General features: G+C 32.2%; 1 protein-coding gene and 1 pseudogene across 2 annotated transcripts; both read left to right on the plus strand.

Annotated features, from left to right (window-relative positions):
* The first annotated feature begins 5,797 nt into the window (after positions 1 to 5,797).
* On the plus strand, positions 5,798 to 9,266 carry LOC107170723 (all trans-polyprenyl-diphosphate synthase PDSS2-like). Its single transcript, XM_089220215.1, has 5 exons — positions 5,798 to 6,367; positions 6,442 to 6,772; positions 6,833 to 7,165; positions 8,318 to 8,482; positions 8,801 to 9,266. The coding sequence occupies exons 1-5, from the start codon at positions 6,078 to 6,080 to the stop codon at positions 8,954 to 8,956; spliced, it is 1,275 nt and encodes a 424-aa protein (XP_089076341.1). The 5' UTR covers positions 5,798 to 6,077; the 3' UTR covers positions 8,957 to 9,266.
* Positions 9,267 to 14,884: 5,618 nt separating this feature from the next.
* Positions 14,885 to 19,072, plus strand: LOC107171917 (uncharacterized; annotated as a pseudogene). Its single transcript, XR_016190381.1, has 3 exons — positions 14,885 to 15,357; positions 15,745 to 16,367; positions 16,462 to 19,072. The product of XR_016190381.1 is annotated as an uncharacterized LOC107171917 (transcript).
* Positions 19,073 to 19,332: the final 260 nt, after the last annotated feature.

Here is a 19,332-nt window from a genome sequence, read left to right on the forward strand (position 1 = left end):
ATAAAAATTAAATAATAGGTACCTATCTTATGAAAACTGCTTAATGTTGTTAGGAACTCGTTATGTGTGCTGTTTATAGGTATACCTATGTCACTGTCACTGCGTGCTCAATAAACATGTATATAGGTATTTATTTATACATGATATTCATTTTCATTTTCGTTTAGAGCCCATCATCTAGAAATGATAAAATAAAACATTCATTATATTACATAGTTATGATAGATTATAGAATTTTTTTTTTTTTTTTGTTATTGAAACTTTGTAGATTTACAATTTATTTCAACATTTACAGTATAAAAATAATTAGTCTTTAAGACGTGTTTTAAGGATTATCAATTAACAATAATATTAATATTCAAAATTCAATAATATATAGATATTAGTGATATTACTACCGTATAGGTGATACGATTTTTAATAAAACTACAGTTCAAGTAAGTACATAATATTATGAAGAAAAATAAAAAGCACTTACTTATAAGTTATATTGATGTTATGTTGTTTACTTACATAATATATTCATATATTTATAAGTATAAATGTGTTTGTATGAATGTATGATAATACACGAGTATCTATTGACTATTATACCTATATTCTTCTATACAAACACTGAAATTCTCATTTATTTTGTTTAACACTTCTATTTAAAATATAATTTCTATCTATGTGAACTGTTTCTTCAATGCTTACCTACTTGACCTGGATATATTTTTTTCTTGTGGTACATACAAACTACAAGTACAATAGGAGTACAGTTATTACTTATATGAAGCTCATACTATGGTACTATATGTAGACTTACAACAATGTTCACTACCTATTCGCCTACTTTCTATACATATTGTCATTATATATTTTATCGCCACAATTCAATGAGTTAAATTCTATACACTTATCAGTTAAAATTATGAAAATGAGAGAATAATTTAATCCATAAGTTTTTATAATGCGACTAATATATATTTTGATAAATTAAAAAAAAAAAAAATTCAATATCACTAATATAATCACTTTAATAAATAATTAAAATATTACTTTATTATTTTAGAAAAAAAAAACCTATTTGGTTTGACCGTAATTTACGTCGTTTGTGGTTTTGTATAAAAGAGGCCAAGTTTGGTTCATCAAGTTATAGACCAGTCGTTGTCGTCATTTATTCAAGGCCATTGTCTCCCCGTTAAGAACAATCTTTTTCTAGCGAAGTGCAACAAGGAATGTAGCCCCCCTTAATTCAAAACGATTGTCATTCATATTCGTTGGTACTAAAAAAATAGCTGGTAATGGTAGGTACCTATCATTTTTACTTAACTTGATATATTTTGTAAGACAAATCGTGGTAAAAATTGCCTGAAAAATAAATTAATACTTGTGTTGTGAAAAATTTCTTTATTCTAAAAAAAAAAAAAATAATAATTGAATTAGTGTATAATAAGTCAATTAACTAAATACATTGAATAGAAATAATTTTAAATTCTTTACATAATTTTATTAAATAATTTTATTGGGTATATATTATAAAATGTTTACGCAGGTAAAACAGTCGAAAAAACATACCATTTTTATTTTAGCGAAAAACGAATCAATTTTTTTTAGTCCATGATGGACTGGGTAATTTGAAATTTCCAATAAACTATTACTCTATTAGCTGTAAATTTAATATTAAAATATCGTAGGTATAATGAATACATAAATAAATTTCGTTTTCTATTATTTAATATTGATATTCATTATTTTCTTTAAAGGATATTTTATGATTTTATTTAATTAAATTTAAAAAATAGAAACCACTAATAATCGTTTAGATGGTGTATTTTATAGGGGCGGACATATAGATACATATAAATATTTAATAGTGTAACTATACTGAATGTTGTTTTATCAATAGCCGTCAGTAAATAACATTTAAGGTGTAAAAAATAAATGATAGGATTCTAAAAAAATATAAATTACAGTAAAATTAAAAAAAAGGTAAAATATTTATAATAATATTATCATAATATTCCTACCTAGGAAGAGAGTGCTGAGTTTTACTGCGCCATTCAGTGTTTGCCGTTAAAAATATGAAAGCTTCCGTTCATGAATTCCTGGTAGGCACTTATGACTTATAAATATGTTATGCATTTTAGTCCAACGGTGTTCGCAGCTATAGTGTGCGTGTATGTGCTGTGTAGAATTAATAAAGTGATGTATTTTGTAAGTAGATCTAAATTCAGCCGATTCAGTCAGACTGCTAACCGATCAGATTACAATCGGAGGGAAAGTATATGTGGTTTGAATAAAGTGGAAAAAAAAAATGAAAATAATTAACAAAAATAAAACTGAAAAGCGAAAGTGTATACTGCACTGTACACACGTTAGTCACGTTTACATCATACATTCATGCAGATTGCAGATATTATAGTGTATGTACAGGTAAAATGTTTAAACGCTGTTATTATTATTTTTTTTTTTAAACCTGTGTATTTACTTATAGGAATTTGGATGTGAGTGCAAAATGCGAATCATAATAATAATTATACGCTTTCATGACAATATAATCATGCAAGCGTAAAATAAGAGTAGGAATAAAAATATGTAACTTTAACTATCGTCTCGGATGTGATGTATGCGTATGTACCGTATACCCAGTGGCACAAAACTCTAAAATTTTACCTATGACATTATAGACACCTCCACTTAAAATTTTGACACTCACCTATTTCTTATAATAAAATTGCCTTACTATACACAAAATAATATAGTTTTTATGTAATATTATCGACTTTCAGATAGAAAGTGGTTAGGTGTAGGTATAACTGGTATCTATAAGCATAGTTATATATGTATGTATGTATGCCGTATAACGCAGGTATAGGTAGTATATACATATTTTATACCTAATAGTTTGGCCCCCTTATACAGTAAATAAATTCCAACATTTTTTACCTAGTAATATTATTATTAACCGCAGACAGATGACAATATGAACAGTGGAATTTTACAAAGTAATCAAAACAGAGGTATACCACCCATTTTTACTTTTTGTTAAAACATGTTTTTTGAACCACTCAAATAAATTGTAGGTATTTATTAAAACACTGCTCTCCCACTTTTTTCTTTATTGGGTTTTTAACATTAAAATTATAATACTCTGTTCTCTATTTAGTCAAACATATTTTAGATTATGAATGAAGTGAGAAATGTTCTGATTTTACAATGATGTATGTTTTGTGTGTGTGTGTCATCACGTTTTGGTGTACGCCTTGATTTTTAACTTCAGCCCCTCTTTGAAAAAGAAGATTTATCAAGTTGGTACTTTGGGGGTCAAAAGTAAAAAATTTCCAGCAGTTTTCAGAAGCGTCAGGAACCCTAAACAAAGTAACGAAAAAACGAGCATTTTTATGCATAATCGATTTTCGACAAAATCGATTTTCTTATTTTGTTGTAACTCAAAAACGAATCTTTGAAAATACTTGAAATTTTCACCAAACGTTTAAATTAGCGTTATCTATTCTTGATTAAATTTTAAAAATATTTCGACTTTAATACTATTTTTATACTTATCTTAACAGTTGAAACTTTCAATTTTTCTAACTTTCGCAGTAAAAATATCACAATTTTTGTTTAAAAGTATTTAAAGTTCAAATGTTTACTTAAAAATTAATCACTTGTATAAAATATATATATATATTATAATTTAAATATAGGTAATATAATATATCCTAGAATGACAAATCATCTTCGTTCAGAATCGTTTTTCGTATACAATGATACCTGTCAATGCATTCAAATTTAACACATTTATTATAATAGTGACCTACTACTCTCCATCTTTATTGCAGAGCAATACCCACTTTCCCACTTTTTAATATTGTTAATACACCCGCTGATCTCGAGTATATATACATATATGTAATATAGGTACCTACATTATATAGACTAGGAGTCTCTACTCCTTTTTATTCAAGGACCACATAAAATATTAAAAGCTCTTCGTGGGCCGAAAGTGTATGAACACGTATCATTTTAATTTTACAGAAATATATATATTTATAAATAAGTATTTAAAAAAATAGTTCTTACAATATAAAGCTGATAATTTACAAGTGCACGTGATAATGATTTTGTATGTTATACTTATACATATTTTTAGATTATTTACTGTTCTTTAGGGGTGGGTGATAACTTTTTAGCGGTCCGTAGTTTGAAGACCGCTGTAATAGACTATAATGTAATATATAGGTAAATATATTTTAGACATATAGATAAAGAGAAGAAGAAGTAGGTAATTTATATTATTTTTTTAAATATTTTAAATGTTAGTTTAACATCCCACTTTCTCAATACAATTCAGATTCAAAATGGATATTAATAGTAGAAAGATATCTATTGTTTTCAAATTTAAAATCCAATTATTTTTACAAATAAGATTATATAAGTAAATATACCTAGAAAAATGTATAATAATAGTATATTGGTTTATAATAATTAGTGCCTACTGGTTGGCATGACATAAATTGTCGCAACTAGCGATAAAATGTTGATATAATGCTCAAAATATTTGTTAGGTACCTAACTAAATTTTCTAAATGCCGTTCTCTGGTATAACTAGTAATGATGTGATTTTAATTATAGAATAATTAAGGTAAAATAGTAATACAAAACATTTTTTCTTCAGTTTTTAAATGTTGAGCCAACAGGGAATATTTAATTTAAACTATAATATGCAATACATCATTTATGCCATGTGAATCTTGATTTAATATTAAGTAGTAATGTAACTTTATTATTATATTATTATAAAGTTATTAAACAATTTTTACATCTATGGCTATTTACCTAATTATTTAAACAAGTATTAGCACTCACAGAATAAATATAAATAATTAAGTAGGTATATTATTGTACACATATATTATTATTGTTGGTATAGATTTACTATTTAGACGCTAAGTAGGTATATCTACTTAGCTAATACTGATATTTTAATGATAGAAGTTTGATAATTATTACAAATAATACGTTTAATGTAGTCATTTAGGTAGGTAGTCATAATTTATCGTTTAAATATGTTAATGAACTAGGTATTTATAATAATAATTCGATTAATAAGTAACCCGGGTCCATGATAGGCATTCGAAAAGCAACGCTACTACCTAAGGTATGCGAGAATCGCGTAAATCGCAAAAATTTCTCTTAGATGTAGCAAAACAGACGATATCCACATTGAATAAAATATTTTACGATCAACAGTAGGTACCTACCTACCTACCTACTTATTTAATTCGTTTAATAAGTTTCACAAAGATGTCATATGCATTCGATACCACCGTCCACCACACAAGAGTATTAATCATTTTCTTGGAAATACCCTACAGTTTACTGGATTCGCTGGTGATCTTGTAAATATTGTTGTACTTATACAGGTTTAATGAGGATTTTTCGAAATCACAATGATGTATATTTTGGACTAAGTTTGTTTTGAAATAATAAAACAGAAATCAATAACCTCACGCAAACATTACAGCAAACCGATGGATTGCGGTGTAGAAAACTAGAAATTATATAGATAATAATATAATGTACATACTATTATAATATCTCTCTCTATTTTAGTATTTTCTCGCCATTCGCCATTCGCAAATGTTCACGTCGATGTCGACCGTGGTCCGTGATCGTGATTATAATAATAATACACAGGTATGTAGTATCAGTGCCCTGTGGCGGGAACTACAGGACCAATGGCACGAAAAAAAAGTACCAACATATTATTATACTGATAATCGATAAACTGATAACTGAAATTCATTACCTATATTATTTTTTTAAGCTCAAAGTTTTATTAATATTTTTAAATAACAAATATTGTAATGAACAATTTCGTAAAAATATCGTGTAGAGTTTATTATTATTGTTATTAACTAACAATATGGTGGTTTGTCGTATTTCGTTTGATGCTTCCAAATAACGGCCTTGAGGCCACATCGTACCTGGTCATGGTGTACATTCGTAATCGGTTCACTTTCTCCTTTTCTCTTTCATAACTGCGTGCTCGTCGTGAGCGCGCCGCGTCCAATGCCACACCATTCGTCATGAACAGCACACCAGCAACATTTCGGCTGCTATGGCCTAGGATATCGAAAAATTCGGCGTCAGCGGTCGTCTGTTACCGGCGACCGTATGCCTCTTCGGTCACAGCAGTACACAACAGCAACCAACAAAAGCCCGACTGGAACCGTGCTGTGTCCGAAGCCGAGAAAATTGTTGGCTACCCAACGTCATTTCTTAGCCTCAGATGGTTGCTGAGCGACGAGATCGCAAATGTTGCGTTACACCTGCGCAAGTTGGTCGGCTCCAATCATCCGCTGCTCAAAACTGCCAAGTGAGTGGATATTATGATTAAAAATTGAAACAATAATAATAATAAAAAAAATTAAATTAATTTTCTCTTTACAGAGGCCTGTTGTACAATGGCAGGAATAACATGCAGGCTTGGGGTTTGATAGTGTTGCTAATTTCCAAAGCAGCTGGTCATTTAAATGTGGATGAAATGGAAGAAGACAAAGCTGCTGGCGTTTTACATAGTCAAAGGGCATTGGCCGAGGTTACTGAAATGATTCGTACCAGTCATTTAGTACACAATGGTCTAGTTAACATTTACCCTGGATTATATCCTGAACCTGTTATACTCAACGACATGGCTTTTGGAAATAAAATTGCTTTACTCAGTGGTGACTATTTACTTAGTAACTCATGTGCAGAACTTGCCTCTCTCAGAAATCAAGATGTAAGTAGTATTTAAATACTCAACTTCAAATTTAAATTTATTTATTTTTTTTTTTTAAAGCTTGTTCAGTTAATCAGTAGTGCTTTGCGTGATCTTTCTGAAGCCGAATTCGTTGGTAGAAGGGATTCTCAAAATAATCCTCTTCCTTCGCCATTTGAACCACTTAATCGAAATTTTAATTCTAAATTGCCTCTTAACCCACTGGAACCATCGGATTCTTTAGGAAACATGCCCTTAACACCTGCTCTTCAAGACTGGACTAAACGTAATGTTCTATCAGCTGGCAGCTTATTGGGCAAGTCATGTCAAGGCACATTAGCTTTGGCTGGACATGGAATAGAGTTACAAAAACAAGGATTCTTGTTTGGTAAACATCTCTCACTTGCTTGGCAGGTAAAGAATATACAATTATCTTAGTATATATTAATCTTCTGTACATATGTACCTATTTGAACTTTTTCTAAATGGCTGAACCTATTTTTATGAAATTTGTTGGATCTGTTTGAATGGGTCCTTAGGTAATTTAAATTCTCATTAGGATCCAGTAGGTCCAACCTAGAGCGACATTCAAACCAGAATTATTTTGAGATTTACAGTGGAAATTTTCGTTTTTAAATGGTTGCTTATTAGTTACAGAGATAGTTAGAGATTTTAATTAGAGATTAGTTTTTTTTATATTTTTTAATGTATAAAATATAAATGATTACCATTATTTACTCAGGCAGATGAGGTAAACACATCCACCAAATCGTCATGTTTATTGTTTCAAATAAAGGATCAATATTGTAAAACAAATATGAGAATTAAATGTATATTTCTAGCTTATTTAGGTTCTCAACAACTACCTTACCAATTTTGTAAAAATTTACCTGCGAATTGTCAATCTTGGTCAAATTACATCACAAAGCTATGTATTAAAACGCTTATATCTGTGTTTATATTTATGTTTTTTTTTTATGAGTATGATATTTCTGATTGTTTTTGAATGGGTGCGATACACAAGTATCGTTCAAGATTTATACATAAAATAATAGAAAATATAGTTTTGCACATTATTACACTACCTAATGTATGATGTGACATAAATCTTTTTTACTGAAATTATCATTCAGTTTTGTATAAATAATAAATTATGAGTTATTTCTTACAAGTATGAATTAGTTATCAATTGATGTAAATGATTAACCAAATGGTTAGGTGTGCATCAAGATATTCTATTATGAATGTACAACTTAAAATATAGATAATGTAATATTTTTTCAGTACAATTTAATTCTAATTGTGATCCTTAAAATTAAATATAATTTTATGATTTTTACTTAATAGTAATAATAATATACTATTTAATTTGCTGCAGTTTATATTATGAATTTCATATTTTCTTAATTTGTTTTTACTATTAACTTTCTGATTGACTTGCATTGAAAAAAATATAATCAACTATAATAATATTTTATTCCATCTTGATGCAATCAAATTTTATTATAATGTCTCGTTAAATTGATCGTTCAGTAATAATAATTTTTATATTTATTAAATTTTTAGGCATACCTAGATTTAGAGCCATTTATGTCTGGTTCACCATACTCATTGGGAATCTCTTTCAATTTAACTTCAGCGCCTGTTATGTTCCACCTTGAACATGACCCATCTTTATTTGAAGAAATCGACAAGGGTGTAAATTCTGTTCAAGATGTTGATTATGCCAAAGTATGATTTTAATTTATAATTCTAAAGCAAATGTAATTGTTTGTTATATGCATTTATTATGTAAATACTTTTAATATTTGATATTTATTATAAAGATTTAAAACTAGAAAATTTGATAGTTATTTAGCAACTAATATTATGTATTCATAACTTACCAGTCTCAAAGATATTTTTCAATGATAATTTTTAAATGAAACACTGTCATAAAATGTTTATTCATTTGCTTTTTATTAAATTTAAATAATAATTAATTTAATAATTTAAATGTAGAATATGTTTTCAATTATTCTAATAAGTATTTTATATATTTTGTTATAGATACATAGTATTGTGATGAAAGGGCCTGGAATAGATTATACCAAACAATTGCAAAAAGAACATTCTCGGAAAGCCATGGAAGTGTTAGAAGTTTTTGAAGAGAGTGATGCGAGAACAGCGCTGTCTAATATCATTGTTGCTATGGGAGGCGAATGAAGCTTTAAACTTTATATTTATTGTTGTTTTTTTCTATATATTTTAGGAAAATTATTTAATATTTAACATTGCTATTGTTGTAACATACAGGGTATTTATTCTGACTAATTTAGTCAAAAGTCTGAAGCTATGCAAAATCATAGTGTCTGACTTATTTGTAATATTATTTAGTTACTTATAAATAAATTGTATTGAATTGTTAAATGTTTTTAGAAAAGCTTATTTTTGTTATCTTTTAATGAAAATCATGCAATTATTGTATATTTTGTATTTGTAATATTTAAAATATAACATGATTTTTGGTAATGAATTTAAAGCAATACATTTTGATTAGTAAAACACATTTAAAATTGGGTTGAATTAATTTACTACAGCTGCTATTAAGTAATATATAGGATATCAAAAAATTATAACATACTGGTATTTAAATGAATCACAAACAACTGTAACAGTAACAATATAACTATTGCACTCTTTATAACTTACTGATGAAATAAAAGCGCCTATTTTTATTTATGACGACTTATTTAACTAACGTCTATCATTTTACTTATGAATGCTAATTACTATAAGTTTATTTGCTTTGAATCTATTGGTACAAAGATATTCTACTAATTTAAAATTTATTATTTTATAATTTGTAAATTAATTATTAAGCATTAAGAAGATGCACCCATGTGTTTGTAAAATGAAGTGTGACATCAAAAATTTTTGTTTACTTGTTTCAATAGTGTGCTGATAGTTTTGATATTAGAGAGATTAAGTATCAATTTTTAGTCAATATATTAATTTCAGGCGAGATATGAGCATTTGTAATTAATGATATCGCATGTTATATCTATATCTTACTTGAAAATGAAAATATCAAACAGTTGCTGCCGCTTAATCCCAGATAATGTTCTTACCTAAAAGTTTGATAATTAGTAAATTCACTTTATCATTAAAACTAACAGCACACTATCAAAACAATTGAACAAAGATATATGCCAATATGTGTCAGACAAAGACAGTAAATGCATCTGTAGCGAAAATTCCGATATTATTCATTTTAAATTATAACCAGTAATTTAAACTGACTACAAGAAAAACTAACGGGGATTATTATGTTAAATTACCAAGCTTTTTTACAACACTAATTAAAAAAGGTTGCTTTGTTGTTGAGTAAGTACTTATGCGTGTACCTGTCGATTGAAGAGAGGTTCCTGTAATACACAATGTGTTAGATTTTAATTCAATGATAAATCATTATATCATATGATGACTTTTTATTCTGAGCATAGATTAAATGGTTTTAAGTAGTGTATAGCTGTCTATATAAATATATATATATATACATGTACAAAACAATTTTTTTGTAACCATTAGATTTATTATTTTTTAATATACTGCCTATTAGCTTTTATATAAGTATGTTAATCAAATTATTATAAATGTATGTACATAAATAATCAGTACATAATATACAGCCAAAAACTGCAATGTTATTACACTCGCATAAATTAGTCAGTACCATCAGTATACATAGGTATACTAAATACTAATATTATGACTTATGAGTATAATAGTATAAATTAATAACCAATGTACAGTGGTGAGTGCTGACCTAAAAGATCGAATAATATAGGAACTAGGATATGTGGTACCATTTATAATATAAAGTACACGATAATAATCACCTGAATACTAATTTAAAAATATTATAAACCAAGGTGAAAAGGCCAAGCTACAACTTACTATGTTTGATACTTCAAAAGCTCATATTCTAATTGTATTGTGTATCTCCAATACTCCAATCTGATAGTTTGTATATATGACATATATGTATGTCTGATTACAGACTATAGTAGGTTAGGTACCTACTATCATTGTCCATTGATTTTTAGAAGTTAAAAAGTTAAAATAAATGAAAAAATTAAAATAATAGATAACAATATACCAATACCATATACGTATTATGTATTATTTAATATTAAAAAAATTAATTTAATAACAATACTAGTTTGTTTAATTTACATATATTGCGAATTTCTGCGATTGACAACCGAAAAGTCGCACAGGTCGGATTAGGTCCAATTCATGTTAATAATGAAAGAGAAACTCGCAGAATAAATAAAGCTAATAGCTATCATTACAAATTAATATAGGTCAACAGACGGCACCAAACAACAGCATATTAATATTATAAAGTAAAAAGGAGACGGATTTTGGACCCCATCAGTACCTTTTTACCCTATTTAGTTTTGTAAAATTAATTTAGTTTAAATTTAAATTTAAAACTACTTTTGATTTTGGAGTTTGAACTTCAGATATTATCTTCTATAATATAGATGTTGACTAATTTATTTATTTGAAAAAATTCGCTCTATTCTATAGTAATTTTGGACTATAGGTATTAGGTACCTTAAATTATCATTGAGTACTTATACCTATCACAGTAATTTATAATATGATAGTTAATTTGTAATAAATCATTGCATAGGTAAAACGATTCTGAACGGAGGTGGTATGATGATGTGTCATTATTCATTTATTTCTCAATATTATTTCTTGGGATATTTTAAAATGAACTGATATTATAATTATTTTTTATTTTTCTATTAGTTAAACAATATATTGAACTTATTTTTGCTAAAAAAATCACAGATAGTAGATATATTTAATATATATTAGTATATAATATAATATTAAGTTATTAAATTATGAGTTAATATAGGTACCTATACTATACCAACGTAGGTAGGCTATAGCCCACGGTATAGATAATATTATTATTAATTCTATGAATACCTAGCCTATATTCATAGAATAAGTTCCTGGGTACTTAGATTGAAATTAGTCTAATTATTTTTTAAATAGTAAAATAATAATTTTTGTTTAGAAATTAACAGTTTTCAGTAAATTCGAATGAAAATAAATGAACAATTGAGTTTCTCAACAAGCGTACCTACCATGTAGAAGATATGGGAGAGTGGTTGAAAATTTTGCGCCCCATGCAGAACAACATCATATTTAGCCACACTCCGCCCCCCTCAAAAAAATAAGTTATTTGTCAAGATGTAAGCTATAACTAATATTTTAGTATTTTGTGATATGAATGCAGCTAAGTAGCTTACTTAGCTTCCAAGCGATTTTTGAACAAATAACTTCCGGGAACCTACTTATGTGCTATGTAACATTTCAATTAGTTATAGTGGATCGATGGCAGACAGTTTTAAGAAGTTATAAATAGGCATTTTTTGAAGTCGTATGCATGTGGATTTTGTAAATGTGTGCGTATATACTATATAGTAACTATTAAGTGATCATTAGTATGTACTGTGTATGACAGCAGTACCTATGTAAGCTATGTTAAAGAAATAGCAGTGTACGTACAAGTCATCGTTTTTTCATAGTGCGCTGCGCACGCGAATGGTTCACAATTTTTGCTCATTTGTGTTTCCTATTTGTTCAAACTATCGACTAATTCTTTAATATTTCAGAAAACTGATCTGAATTTATTAAAATGTCTGATGTCTCACTAAGATCGATCAGTCCACATTTAAAGATTTCTGATCTTAATTCCGAATATTTGACGTTTGAAAATTCCTAAATTTTAAAATATTCAAACCAAACTTATAGGAATTGGATTAGTTGTAAGGCGAAATTGAGAAAAATCGATCTCAGACAGACATAATAATGAATTTATTATTTAAATTTTAAATCAGTGTCTCAAAAGTATTATGTGAGGTATTATCACATAACTAGATGGGTATGTTTTGGCTAAAATAACTGATCAGTGATCACCTTTAAAATAATAGTTCTATTCCATAGTAAATTCTAGCTAGTCAGTTTTAAAAATGTTAAAATATGTACATTAAAATTTAATATAGATATTCATGCAAGTCAATATTAAAAAGTAGGTACTAAAATATAGGAGTTGTTAACTCATCGTGTATGGAATTTTAGTTAATTGCGTTGTATAAGATACATATCATATTAGAATCCGAGAATTTAGCACCTTCGCGTTCGTAGAATGAGCTTTCATACATTTTTTAATTCTTCGGAACATATTTTTTTTTATTTTAAACTAATATTAAAAAATAGCTTTTTATTTTACTTGCCCCTTCCACTTTTTGGCTTTAAGATTATTTTGCACACAACATTTTAATAAAAGCCATTTCACTTTAAGCTCGTTTTATTAAATAACTTTTTCCTTTTGTTCTAAAATCTTAATTCAATGTTCCCACTTTTTAACAAAATTTATTTTTATTTTTCAAAATTATATGATGTTTAGCTTTTTTCCAACCACTGGAAAATCTATTTTATACAATAATTATTTTCCTGGCTCAATGAAGACAATCATTATTGATGAATATTTTTTTCGTTTTCCTATTGGCAATTTTTGTTTCATTGTTTCAATTTATGGCTAGTTGATAATTTTGTGGGCTAATCATTCCAATTTGTAACATTGAGTTAGTTTTTTTCATACAACCGTATATCGCACTATCGCAGAACGTAGAGTGCTGACCATTGTATTATTGTAAGTAGTATTCTATAGTTACCAAAAAATCATGTGACATAACTTGTGATTGATCGTGAAAGAGCTGATGAGTTTTTCCTTTAAAATTTATACAAAAAATGTTTGTCCTAGTTTGTAAAATAAAATATAACAACCCCAAGACTTTAAGGGCCAAGTCCTGATTTAAGCAGATTTTACAATTTCTTTGCAATATACAAAATTATATAATTTATTATATTTTATATTTTAATTTCCATCCTAATATAATACTTTTATAATCTAGCTATTGCCCGATGCCTATGCCTATACCTATTTAAGGCGGTTTATTACGTTTGTATATATATGGCTGCTATATAGTTTATATTAACAAAAACGACTTCACATGAACAATTTTCAGGTATTATAATATAATACAATTGTTGGATTTTGATAAGTTATTATTTATTTTTTATCTGAAAGAAGAACAGTCTGCATTGAACTACGATATTTTAAATAATTATATAAAAAAATTTGCAGTAAAACATCCTTAAAATTGTATTTTTTTAAAATATTTTATTAGAATTATTGTTAAGTTTAAAATTAAAATATTGAAAAAACAGATTTATCTTCCGTAGTTTATTTTTGAGGACAAAATTACAATAATTAACAATTCTAAGGCGCTGTGGTGACAATAGTAATGACTAATGGCGTTATCGATACTAAATAAACAGTAATTATTGCTTTCAGATTATATCGTATGTTGTTGTAAATAATATGTTATCAACAAACGTATAGGTAATTTACGTTTCAGCTTGGTTTTCTGGATTATTATCCCGTTTTCAGTAAAATATGTATTCATCGTTACAATAGACAGTGGCATAGGCCCGGGTATCGACGTGTGATAGGTATTTACATCAACGCCGTCGTCGACTGTTCGTTTCGCGTGAACGGGTGTGGCTGGGCCGCTGGGGATCACGGACCGGGCTTACCGAGAGGGACGTGGTGGACAGGCGACGGGTGGTACAAAGTCGTCGGTGACTCGTATTTTATTTTTTTACGCACGCGCACAATATAGTTCAAATAATAATAATAATAATAATAATGATTATTATTATCTACACGCGCCAGCGCTGCACTACCGCTTACTCGGCGTCTCGGCGGCGGTACGGGACGATTACACACGTGCTGCTATGACCATAGCCGGTGATGCTGCCGCCGCCGCTATACTATTATTATTATTATTATTATTATTATTATCATCGTAGCCATACATTACGGTTTAATCGTCATTCGTCAGTCTTACACGCGCGCCTTTAGCGTGCGACGTGCGTGTGCGTGTTGCCGTCGTTATAAAATGTTGATGTTTCGACAACATCATAATCTCAAACAAAACCTTGTGATTGCTGTCCGCCCACCATCATAAGGTTTAAATAATCATCTAGTCGGTATTATGATATAATTGTATTTATTACCGTTTTACAATAGTATTATATTATTATTATTATTTAATATTTAGGTACAAGCTGCACAGTGCCGCGGATGACCAGTGCGCTTAACGACGACGATTATATGCTATACATTTTTTTTAAAATTATTACTACGCCGATGAATCATGGGTGATTGTAAAATGTTACAAAATCGTATTTTGTTGATATCGTCGTAAATCGCCGCTGTCATATCGCCAGCGTCGTATCTATATTGACGGCGCCGTTGCGGATCCAAGCCCAACACGCGAATCGCAATCTTCGCTCGTCGTCGTCGTCGATCGTAATACCATCGTAATAGGTATTACATACACTTCACTTCAACTAAACCTATTTCTGTCGTCGGTCATTACGAAACGCGCGACGGCGACTGCCACTGCGTACCGCCAAATACGAAAATAAACGCATCCAAGAGTCAAGTCGACTGCTCCCGGGCATACGTAAGTTTGTCGTCGTAACTCGTAAGCACTAATAATAAACGCATTCGAAGGCGGACGGGTGCGCCGACGACGACGTTTCTGTTTATTTCCGCCGCGGCCACCCGATGTATTCCACCGCCGCCGCTAATACGGTTGTTGTTAATAATAATTATCATATTATTCATTTCATGCGTAGGTAGTGTACCGTTGTACCGAGTGTTTTCTTGTTTTTTTTTTTTTTTTATACTGTCACTCCATTTCCGCTCGACGCTATCTGTTCGACTGCAATACGTGATTTAATCATACAGCACGCACTCCGGTGCATTATGACATCGAATTTATATCGTTTAAATATATTATTTTTATAAAGCGAGTAATAATATAATGATTGGAATTAATAATTTTTAGCTGATAATAAGCGTGGTCGCGATATGGAATGTCGTCGGACCGTCGTTACCGGTGGAATTTTGCGATCGCCTCCGTCCGCGTCAGCTTCACCGCTGATGAAAGCTTCGAATCCGAGCGTCATGCGGAACCGGAGCCGCCACCATAGTCGATCGTACGATTGTGGTGACAATATTGTCGACGAGTACAACAACAACAGCAACATAACCGCCGTGACCACAATAAACAACACGACACAGCTAATCGACGAGTTGGAACAGCTGCGGACAGACAACTTTCAGCTCCGGTTACGCGTTTACAACGCTGAGCGACGCGTAGACAGGCTGTCAGCAGCCGCACTCGCACGGGACCGGAAGAAGCGCAGTGACATTTCTGATACCGACAGTGACGACAATGACGCTAATAGTAGCCACGCCGGTAGCGGAACCGACCACAATAACGCGGCTTCCAAGGCGACAGCCGAAGCGGCCGTGCGCACCATCCACGATTTGCTGACCGTCAACCGACGATTGCTAGCTTTATTAGCAGCCACAGTGTCAGCCAAAGCGGTGTCCGTGTCCACCGACGACAAACGGCGGTGGCAGCGACTGCGAAATCACATTGAAAAATATGCCGCAGACGACCCGGTAAAAATACGAATATATTATTAAGATTAGTAGGCATATTCTACACGCACTAATTATTTTTAATATTATGATTTTTAATTTTTTTTTTCTACAGATCCAAGAGAAGACGAACGAAAACTACGATGAAAACCACGACGAATTTCAAGACGCGTCTACGACGGACTCCGAGACGTCGTGCAAAGCGCGGATAGTATCCGCGGACCGTTCTGCGACTAGACATAACGTTCAGCGTTCTCCACCACCGGCACCACAACAATCGCCACTTTCCACACCACTCGAGACCGCAGATGTAGACGATGAGGGTGCAGGTTCTGAGGTTTCGCGTCTGCGAGGACGATGCAGACGGTTGGAACGGTCTCTGCAACAGCTGGTTAACACGGAGCTGTGGGCCAGGAACAGGCAAATTGGCAAGCTCGAGCAGCAACGGTACGTAACGCAGGCCGCGCAAAGGGACAGGAGACCCGCTGATCAGGCGGTGGTAACCGCAGTTACAGCTCCGCCACAGCAAAATCATCTGCAGCATCAAATCCACTCGAAAGCCATGGCATCAACTGCTTCACCGCAGATGACAAAAGGAATCTTGGTGATACGGTCCACCGCCGAGACACCCTTGAGCACCGCAAAAACACCAGCGATTGCCTGCATGGAATCGCAAACTGCAACAGTACCATCGCCGTCGAACGTGACCTCCATTACGACGCCGCCACCAGTGCTGCCGGACTATTCGGAAGTGAACTTTTTTTTTAGCTGTGACGAAGAAGATGACGACGACGATGACTACGACCTCCGAGAAGACTCCGCAGGGACCAACTGCATTTCGTCATCAGAAGAAGAGACTGCAAATTTGAACGAGTGCAGGGGTGACGAAGAGCCGGTGCGGTTAGCTGCGGTCGATGCTCCTGTGGCGTCGTCGACGAGTACGCGGAAACGTCACTGTCGACCGCATCATCGGCAACCACAACAGCCAATCAAGAGTGTTGGTGATTCGGCGACCGTTACTACGACGATGTCCTCGTCAGCGGAGTCTACGGCTGCGGATGAATTGGATAAATTAAATGGCAGTGGCGTTATTATGACGACAACGACCGCTACGTCCGCCTGCGCCACTCGACGTCATCGGACCGTTAGTGGCGGGGGCGGTTTGCATAGAAGACGACGGTGCAGGCCACCTCGTCGGTGTTCGACTTGCGGCCGTTGCAATGGTAGCGTGGACGTGGCCACGTCAAATCGTCCGAGGCAGCCATCAGTGGCAGACGCGCAAGTGCAATGCGGTGACGAAAACGTTGCGGTTAACCACAGCTGTAATAATGAACGTGGTGATAGCGAATTGCAGCTACAACAGTTGCGCCGCGAACTGGACTCCCGAAGACGTGAAAACGGTCGACTGTACGACATGTTACTGAGACTGCAACGCGGAACGCGACCGAGCGACCGGGGAAACGGTGACGGTGGCCCTAGGATTCCGTCTCCCGACTTTTCGGACTCGGATCCAAGCGGTTCACCCAAACCGTACCGTCAGGCTGCCCGAGTGGTCCGCGGCCGCGTTGCTGACCTGTTACCGCCGCTCCTGTCAATGCGGTCGATTTCTGACGATGACGATGACAACGACGGTGGTGGTGAAAGCCATCAGCGGTACCGGCCGGACGGTGCGGAACAACAACAGCATCAACAACAACAACAACAGCTGCAACTACTCACCCGTCTCCGTGAACGCATTGTGGCGTACGAACGGCGTGAACTTAACGGCGGCGACGACCGCGTAGCTGCAGTAGTGCAGCAGTCGGCGGACCCATCGGACGACGCCGTCCGCAGCATGGACCGCACCGATCTGGTAAACGTGGCGCTCCCACGGGTCGTAGAACGGCTCCGCCGGGCGCTCGTGCCACTGTTGCAGCATCGGACGGAAAATGTCGTCACCGCAGCGTCGGCTCGTAGTGGATCGGTGAACGGGGAAAGGTGATTTCGTCACCGATAGCACACGATCACCATTTCCGAGTGGAGAACGATGACAACGATTTTATAGTTAGCACTACCCCTCGGTCCCCGTTACCTATACATTATATTTTAAATACGGCTGTTTAAATATTTTGACAATCGAGAAATGACCGCGGCAACGCGTGCAACGCGGTTATCGAATAAAATTATAGTTTTGGTTTCTCATAGTGTTTATTCAGTTTTTGTTTCTCATGTGCTTATTATATGTTTATTTTTTTTATTACGACACTTCAATTTTTATTTTTTATACGTCAAATAACTATTATTAATATTGTTAATTATTTCATTTTACGATGTATGTTGTAATATAGGTACCTATTTAAATAATATACTGTACTAATATATTAATTTGCCAAGAGGCTTATTTCATAGTGTTTGTGCCAAAACTATAATGAATTATGAATATTGTCTGGCATTGTAATATTATATTTCACCAGCCATTTTTTTTTAAATGTATTTTTAACGATTAAATGAAAAAATTGAAATTTTTATTGTACATATTGACTATTTTTATAAGTATATATATACGCCTTTTATAAGTGTCATAGTCATATACGTCGTATTATCACTATTACGTAATACTTTAAATACCCATGATATGTTATATACTTAAATTTATATTCATGAATTGTTTTATTTGCCTATTATTAGCATATCGATTTGTTTTTTATTTTTGTAACTTTTAATTAAAAATGTTTACCTAATGTTAATTTTATTATTTTCTTTAATACATGATGACAAAATATTTGACAGTTTTTTAGCTGTTAATAGACATGAAATTTTTAAATTTTTTAGTATTTTTCCTATATGTATAAATAAACAACATCACTTGGTCAAAAAAAACTTGAAAATTGAATATAAGGTTTTTCATAAATTGTTGTATAATAGCAGCTTAAAAATATTAATGATACATCTTCACAATTTGAATTATAAGCATTTAAAATGTTTAAGGATTGAAAATTTAAAAGAT

This window comes from Diuraphis noxia, unplaced genomic scaffold (genome assembly GCF_037042655.1).
Source record: "Diuraphis noxia isolate RWA-SAM2 unplaced genomic scaffold, SU_Dnox_SAM2 contig0002, whole genome shotgun sequence".
Lineage (NCBI taxonomy): Eukaryota > Metazoa > Arthropoda > Insecta > Hemiptera > Aphididae > Diuraphis > Diuraphis noxia.